Below are 8,696 nucleotides of genomic sequence, written 5' to 3' on the forward strand. Positions count from 1 at the left end.
CACCCTAGTGGGGTTGGAATCAAGGACCTCTTTGTTGAGTGACCTACACATTAACCACATTACCACCTGCAGAGCTATTAATAATTTGATGCGTTCAAAGCTATTTATTCCTTTTGGTTTTGTTAACAAAGGTAACAGTGAAAAAAAGCATTTTGTCATTTTCAGCTGTATAGATTTTGTTTCTGTGTATCGGCAATGATGAAAATCAAAGAGAATGATTATGTCTCCCTTCCCCCAATGGGTACATTTGACCTTGAACCTTCAAACTTCATAGGGTGGTAGGGCTTATGGAGTAGACAGCCCCTATTGTTTTTGGGGTCACTCCATCAAAAGTCTAGTTCTCAGGGGCCTGAACATGGAAAACCATTTCTGATCAATAACTTAAGAACAACTTGACCGAGATTGTTGAAACTTCATAGGATAATTGGATATGAAGTGTAGATGACCCCAGTTGATTTTGGGGTCACTCAATAAAGGTCAAGGTCATGGGTGCCTGAACATGGAAAACCATTTCCTGTCAATAACTTGAGAACTACCTGACCCAGAATCTTGAAACTTCATAGGGCTTATGGAGAAGACCACCGCTGTTATTTTGGGGGTCACTCCATCAAAGGTCAAGGTCACAGGGACATGAACATGAAAAATCATTTTCGATCAGTAACTGGAGAACCATTTCACATATAACCTTTGAACTTCATAGGAAGATAGGGCTTACAGAGTAGATGACCCCTATCAGTTTTTGGGTTACTAGATCAAAGGTAAAGGTCACAGGGGCCTGAAAATGGAAACCTTTTCCGATCAATAACTTGAGAACCACTTGACCTAGAACCTTCAAACTTCTATATAGGCTTACAGGACTTACAGAGTAGATGACCATATTTTGATTTTTGGGTCACTCAGGCAAACGTTAAGGTCACAGGGGCCTGAACATGGAAAAATCTTTCAGATCAATAACTCAAGAACCACTAGACCCAGAATGTTGAAACTTAATAGGGTGATTGGACATGCCAAGTAGATGATCCCTTCTGCAGCCAACCATCAGTGTCTCTTGACTTTCGCTTCTGTCCCATATTGACTTCTTGCCTATTACTGCTATGCTTAGGGGGAGACATCGCTTTTCTACAAAAGCATCTTCTAGTTTTATGTCTGTAATAGTTTTCATGTAACCACCTTTAACTACCTTTGATGAACATAAAGAGCTGCTGTGAGAAAACCAACATCAGGGCTTTGCAACCAGTATGGATCTAGTCTGATCTGGATCCATACTGCTCACTTATCAGCTGCATAATTATAAGTGCTGAAATTGATAAATGAACAGTAAGGATGTGGGGATAGACAAACAGTATCGGGATCCATGCTGGACACCAAAGGCCAAATATTGATGTTCACACAGAAGCGCTCATATATACATCCACACAAAGGAAGATACAAGTTCTTTCCATCTGGACCAGTTTTTAAGTAACCTTACATGAATACTATCTTAGTACAACAAACACATCCTTTTGTGTCCACTAATGTTCCTTTGTAGAGCTAGCATTGAACCTGCAAGTCTATTAATTCTTAAATTTATTTGCTATAAAGGATTTTGGGAATTATACAAAATCATCAGAGATGTTAGGCTGATTCTGCAATGTTCAATGATTGGGCAGAAGTTTAGAAAACTGCCCACAAAATGACATCTAAGTTTCTGACATTTCCTCCCTTTCAGAAAAGTATAAATTCTGTTTGAAATTATTCCAAAATTTCCAATTCAATCTTAAAAGTTACAACCCCGGCAAGGTCAGAGATTAGCTTAACCTTTGACCCAAAGTATACCAGACTGATCTGAATTTTGTTGTTGACACGAGTTGTGGACCATACACAAAGGAGACCTTTCAGGTATGTGACTAGGTCTTCTTATATATACAGTTCGTTTTTGTAAACACCATGTTTGTAAACAATAAAGATTGCGTTTTGTAACCTTAACTCCGGTTTCCATAATTTAGTGTTTCTAGTATAAGAAAAACGTGAACTCAAGCTAAAACAAAACAATCAGAAAGTAGAAAGGTCATTTTGTAAGTAGAGAAAGTTTGAAATTGAAAACCTGTAAACACGTATGACCTAGTAATCGAACTGTACAACAGTAGGCTATAGGGATATGTAAATATTACAGCAAAACAATATTTACAAAAATGCTAAATACATGTCAGAGTTCTAAGTAGAAGGCATATGATGCACACACAAACTTGTGTAAAGTGGCTTTGAAGATCTGTTTGAGCTTAATCAACAACAAAGTATCGTACCAGTCGGTGTTAGTTACAAAGTACTAAAATCCATTTGAGTTCAACAAGAAGGCTATGATGGCCCTAGATTTCTCACACGAATTTCACAGCTGGAATGAACAATTTTGGTAGAGTCACCAAAGGAACATTTTTGTGAAATTATTTCAAAATCAGACTATTGTTTTCTGAGATTTTATACATTTCCCATAATTATATCTAAATAAAGAAAACTAGCCTTGCCCCTGGCAGTCACGTATTTAGATAAATCACATTAACTTGGAAAAGTCACGTATTTAGATAAATCACATTAACTTGGAAAATTTTGGTAGTTGCCCAAGAAACATTCCTGTGAAATAATTGTGAAATCAGGCCAGCGGTTTTAGAGAAGAAGAATTTTAAAGTTTTCCAGGGGTTAGTTTCTGGTTTCAAACTTGACCTAGATTTGCTAGAGGCAAACATTCTAGCAAAGTTTTATGAAATGGCAGTGTGCTATCAAGGTTTTTCTATGGTTACACCTATTAACCTAATTTTTTGACCGTGGGTGACCGAGATTTAAAGACCTAGATCTCATAGAGACAAACATTCTGACAAAGTTTGATAAACATCTAAGTAGAAAATACCAACAGTTTTTCTATTAATCAACCTTGTTTTTGACCTCATATAATCCAGTTCTGAACCTGACCTAGATTTCATAAAGAGATTTCTGAAGATCAAAGTAGAATATGTTGCCTCAAGACTGCTATCAAAAGTTTTTCTAAAATTTAACCTATTTTTTTACCACAGGTAACCCAGTTCTGGTCTCATCCTAGTTTTCAGAGACAAGGACTTATGATAATGGAGTAGAAAATGTGGCTTATTAAGCTTAAGCCAGTGCTGGGGGTGTGAGGGGTGTTGCACATGTTATTACCTCTCATTAACAGACTCTGGTGGAATCAAGTCTTCTTTTATTTTTGCTTGGTTGCATTATAATATTATGTTTTCAAATGACCATCTTATAGATTTTATCATCCAGTGTAAACAAGGTTTTTCTTTGATGTGACCAAGTTTAAGACCGCTTGTAACCCAGTTTTGAACTTTGAAGATTTCATAAAGGAAAACATTCTGACAGTTTTATGAAGACCATGAATATGTGACCTCTACAGTGATGACAAGGTTTTTCTTGTTCCCTAGTTTTTTACCCAAGATGATCGAGTAAGGAAATCGTTCTGAGATTTTAGTTAGGGCCATGTTCTGACCAAGTTTCACCAAGATTGGGCCAAAATTGTGACCTGTAGTGTGTTAACAAGGTTTTCCTATTATCTGACCTAGTGATCTTACAGTTGACTGAAGATGACCCAGTAACAAACTTGTCCCAAGATTTTCTTGAGGGTAACATTCTGACCATTAACACTGGGCAAAAACTGAGACCTTTATAGGGTGTTACTAGTCAAACTGTTGTTGATGACAAGGGGACACAATAAATACTTGTTCTTGAGGTAAGTATGTAATACTTGTATGAATTGCTGGTCAACAGTTAGGTCACCTATTCTCCATGTTCTCGGGTATACATGTCAAGAGAAGGCACAGAGAACAGATCCAAGTAGGTAGGTTTATAACAAATTGTTGAACATTGGTGTTCTAATTATAATCTATATTTATATATAGTTGACAACCATCTACAACTATTGAGCTATGTACAACAAGCATACTTTTTTGTCTGATAATAACAGTTATTGAATGGTTTGCTCAACTTGAGTTGCTGAGAAAATTCATAATTTTCAATCAAACCCTAATCCTTGCTAACCAGGTAGGTTTGAGCAATACTCACTTTTTGGCAATACTCACTTATGGGCAGAACCATCTCTCTTGTTATTGACCCTAGACTATTCAATATTTTCTTTTTTCCAGAAAAGTGAAGATTCTTTACAAGTTTATTACAAAGGTTGATATAACAAATATGTCAGCAATTTCTATATCAATTTGTAAAACATTACATAAAAGAATGCTTGAAAACCATCCGTGACTTACTAATAGTGCCTCCAATTAACACCATGACATTTGTGTAAGAACACGAGTTATCGGCACAAGTAACAAATTTAGCAGATTTATTATGCGTTTTAATGGAAGAAGAACAGCTAAATTACAGTCTATTATTGGAAGTTCAAGACTACACACGTGCTGAAGGCAGAGGCAGCAAGCTAGATTTTTGATGGAGACTAGTTCTATATGACGTGGATGAAAATATGAAGCAACTGCTTTAAGTTTTAATCAATCTATTAAATAATAATATACATAGTGCAGAACTTAAACCCAAATTTCTAATAAGAAAAGGGGCATAATTCATGTAAAACTGATGCCTCAAGGGTCCAGAGATTGGTGATGTGAAACAACTACTTTAATAAAACCCATTAAATTATGACAGAGATTAGTGAAAGTGAATCAAATTTTCAACCTAGTTCTAATTACTGTAAAAGCACATATTATCGCTGGGTCAAAATTTCACGAGTTTGAAGTATTGAGTATGTTTGAGATGTTTTATATTCGTGAAATTTTAAAAAAAGTAAATCTGCTTGTTTTGGCTTTTTAATAAGTAGGGTGTACATAAGCACTACACATTGTAAAGCGTTACCTTCAGAATGTATTCTGTAAAGATCGATCGCATTTAATTTTGTATGGATATTATTTATACCAAAGTACCGAGATGTCAATGGTTGTTTTTAAAATTAAACACACGGCAAACACAAAAGTTACCATATCCTTCTAAATCTAACAGTTATGTGGATTGTTCTGTTCGTCTTAAAATTAAACTTATCCTATAATTATTACGGCATCACTAAACATAGCCTATTTTTGTAAATAGATAAAATTTAATACGCTGGGGAAGGTTTGTGTAATGACGAGATATTTGCTTGATTTTCATTATACTAATGGTTAATATTTACGTGAGGATTAATGTTCACGAGATGAGGGATCTCGCAAATATAGTGAAAATTAAACCTTCACGAAAATTTCTGCTTTTACAGTACAAAGGATCATTTATGAAATTTTCAAGGCAGAGTTATGACTCTTTTTGTGTAATTTAATGTGGTTGATGATTGGAATCAAGTATTGTAAGTGTGAACCAAATAAAGAGTAATTACAGAGATAAAGTGCATCAAACTTGAACCAAATCTGGATACCAACACAAGCTCTCCATATACCTTGTATAGTCGAGCTAAAAAGGCCAGAATGTTGGCAGACGGGAATTTCTGAATGACGTTGTAATAATTTACTGTTACTGGTATATCTTAATACAAACAGAACAGGCAGACTTATTTTTTACAGTCATAAAAATATGGAAAAACAAGAGGGTCATGATGACCCTGGATCGCTCACCTGAGTTATATGAGCCACATGTTTCAAATGTCAAATTGATGCTAAAATATTAAACAAGAGCTGTCAGTTGACAGCGCGCTCGACTATTCTCAGTGCTTGATAGTATAATATAAGCTAAGAGTAAAACTTTAACATTACAATAAGCATATTCGAAGTCGAAAAGGGGCCATAATTCAGTCAAAATGCTTGATAGAGTTGCCTCCTCCTCCTCTTTACAGACTGGGGTCATGATGGTAAACAAGTATGCAAAATATCAAAGCAATATCTCAATGGACTTTGAAAATATTTGGTGTGGTTTTTTCTTTCGGTTGCCATGGCAACCAGAGTTCTATTTGGAATTCAATTCTTTGAACAATTTTGAAAGGGGACCACCCAAGGATCATTCCTATGAAGTTTGATTTAGTCCTGCCCAGTGGTTTTTAATAAGATTTTTTTAGAAATTGTTGACGGATGCACGGACGACGCACACCGCACACCGGACATTGAGTGGTCACAAAAGCTCACCATGAGCCTTTGGCTCAGGTGAGCTAAAGAACAAGGGAGAATTTAAATTTTGTAACAAGGTCACCTGAATGGTCAGTTCATCCAGCCTGAACACAATTTCTGACAAGACTGACTGTCTGTAGGCAGTGGAATATATCATATATAGCTTAAATTCATACACATATTTAATCTTAAAAAAAAATAGTACCTAAGCAAAATATATGAATCCTACTATCTAATATATATCAAATCATTTAACATATCAAGAACTTGTGTTTCTCTCCTTTCAAGAAAATCTTTAAGTCCATCACGATGAAGATGACGTGACAAATTCATCTTCGAGTCGACCTCATTCAGCATCAAGAATGGTAAGTACATTGCCATAAAAAGCTACTGATTACTTGCACTGTAATATCATTAAGTCTTGATGTCTCTTTCTTGACCAACAGCATACTGGTTGAATAACATCACAATTTATCCACTTTTGAACACACTGGTCTACTTCTCCTATTTTCAGTTATTTTAAAATCACTAAATTGGAATTATGTTCATTTTTGCATCTGTGCTTGTAATTGTTTGACACGTTCTTCATCTTGTTGTGACATCTGAGTCAATTTTTTGCCGATTCTATCATGTATTTCCATGTATTTAGCTACACATCTGTCTACACACACGGTTTCACCCTTTGTCAATTCAGCATCTTTATATCTTGCAGGTATACACTTCTTCTGACATGTTGTGCTCATCCTGAAAACAGTTTTTTAGCTTAAAGACGCACCAAAGAATAACGGTATTTTTTTTGTATTTCCGTGGTAATTTTACATCTTTTGCATGAAAAAATTAAGAAAAACAAACATCTACTTACAAATTGTCAGTGCTCTATATCAGGCCTAGACAATGCGTTTAACATTATATTAAATTAATGTAGCAGTATGCATAGCACTCAAGGTATTAACGGTTAGCCCCATATCTCGAGAAAAAAATTCAAACAAAGCCAAATTGTAGAAAGAAAGGGTTGCTTTACATAAAAATTGAACAGCATATAAAACATGTATAGTATAGTCCCTTAGACTGGCTCCTGTCCCTATGTTCTGTTCTTATTTACATATATCAGTTTTCTTCATTAAGAGGGAAATAACTCCAGTACTGACTTTTTTTATTGCCCCTGGCTCCAAACGTGCTATTTTAGGGGCTTAAAATTTTCTTATAAAATGTTTGCAGAATTAAAAAAAAACCATGCAGCCAGGGTGCCAGGCTACCAGTCCCTATGTTTGGAGCCAGGGGCAATAAAAATGTCAATGTAGAAACAACCTGCTGGAGTTTTAAAATTTAAAGTCATTAGCAGTCCGCTGTGTATTGAAACCGGAGTCAGGGTAGATATCTCCTCACACTTGTTCACATCATATTTTCAAAGATTTAAGTCTCTTATTTAAAGTTATGAGTTAAATTCAACATGTTCAACTGATTTGAAGTGTCTACATGAATATTAATGTTTAATTTATTGAAGCAAGAAAGTCTGACCAGTATTTTATGACTTTTTTGGATTTTTTAATGTCTTCGTTTTCTTAAAAGTAAAAGATAGGGGTAAGGCTTAGTGGATGACAACTATAAATTTCACCAAATAAGTCATCCTGATAAGCCATATGCGTAAGGTTTATGCACCTGTCAATATTTTGACCACCCGGGGGAGCGGTGGGCATACATGGGACTTTAGACAGAAGACCATTCCCGACAGGCGGGAATTTGATAAACATTTGATGTACCAACCAGGCTCTAGGGTGGGATTTAGACAAAAAAGGTTGTCTCTAGGGTGGGGATTATTCCCCCTGGGTCAGCCCCCCACCCCCTCATGTCTTTGGTATGACGTGGCCGGGGATAGAATCCACGACCTCCCGTACTCGAAGCAGACGCTTTACCACTAAGCTATCAAGGCGGTAAAGTGAGTAAGGCTTGCTTCTTAGTAACAAAAAGGCTGGTTAGTTCAATTGATAGTACTAGACTTGCAAACAGAGGGTCGAGCATGGGTTCGAGTCCTAAAGCTGACAGACTTTTTTTCTTTTGTAACCATAACTTATAACACAAATCTTGATTTCAGCATCCGCGGAAACATATGTCAAATAAGCTGACTGCAAATAAAACACAAATCACACTCTGTCATGCAGTGATTTTAGTTTTATTAGATTCGATTACATATGTTTAAAGAACCCGTTTGTAAAATTCATTAGCTCTTTGCTTATTTAACTGCAATAATCGGGAAATATTTTGTAAAATTTGACCTCTCCACTCCCCACCCACTATGTTTACCTGTTGTACATGTCTGCCATCATCTCCATTTCAAGATCTGCAACTAACTTCAGCTGTGCCTCTGTGATACCAGCCATTTTGCTTTAATTCAAGCTTCCTCCTTTAAGAAAAAAGCACAAATTCTTTAGAAATAAACGATTGCAACCAGCTGCAACCAAACCACGTGAGTCAGCTGTCAAAATTCACCGGAAGTTTACAACATCGCGACAGGGCTTTGATTTCCGTTCCTATAATCTAATCAAAACAGATGTAACAAAATCTTTCCCGAATCTCGACCAATCGCAGTAAACCTTA

The 8,696-nt window shown here is 36.0% G+C and overlaps 1 protein-coding gene across 1 annotated transcript; it reads right to left on the reverse strand.

Moving 5' to 3' along the window:
* Positions 1-4,157: 4,157 nt before the first annotated feature.
* Positions 4,158-8,610, reverse strand: LOC123534043 (mitochondrial import inner membrane translocase subunit Tim10-like). Its single transcript, XM_045316081.2, has 2 exons — positions 8,403-8,610; positions 4,158-6,845 (listed from the first exon to the last, which is right to left on the reverse strand). The coding sequence occupies exons 1-2, from the start codon at positions 8,477-8,479 to the stop codon at positions 6,647-6,649; spliced, it is 276 nt and encodes a 91-aa protein (XP_045172016.1). The 5' UTR covers positions 8,480-8,610; the 3' UTR covers positions 4,158-6,646.
* Between the last annotated feature and the right edge of the window lie 86 nt (positions 8,611-8,696).

The sequence above is a fragment of the Mercenaria mercenaria genome, chromosome 12 (assembly GCF_021730395.1).
Source record: "Mercenaria mercenaria strain notata chromosome 12, MADL_Memer_1, whole genome shotgun sequence".
NCBI lineage: Eukaryota > Metazoa > Mollusca > Bivalvia > Venerida > Veneridae > Mercenaria > Mercenaria mercenaria.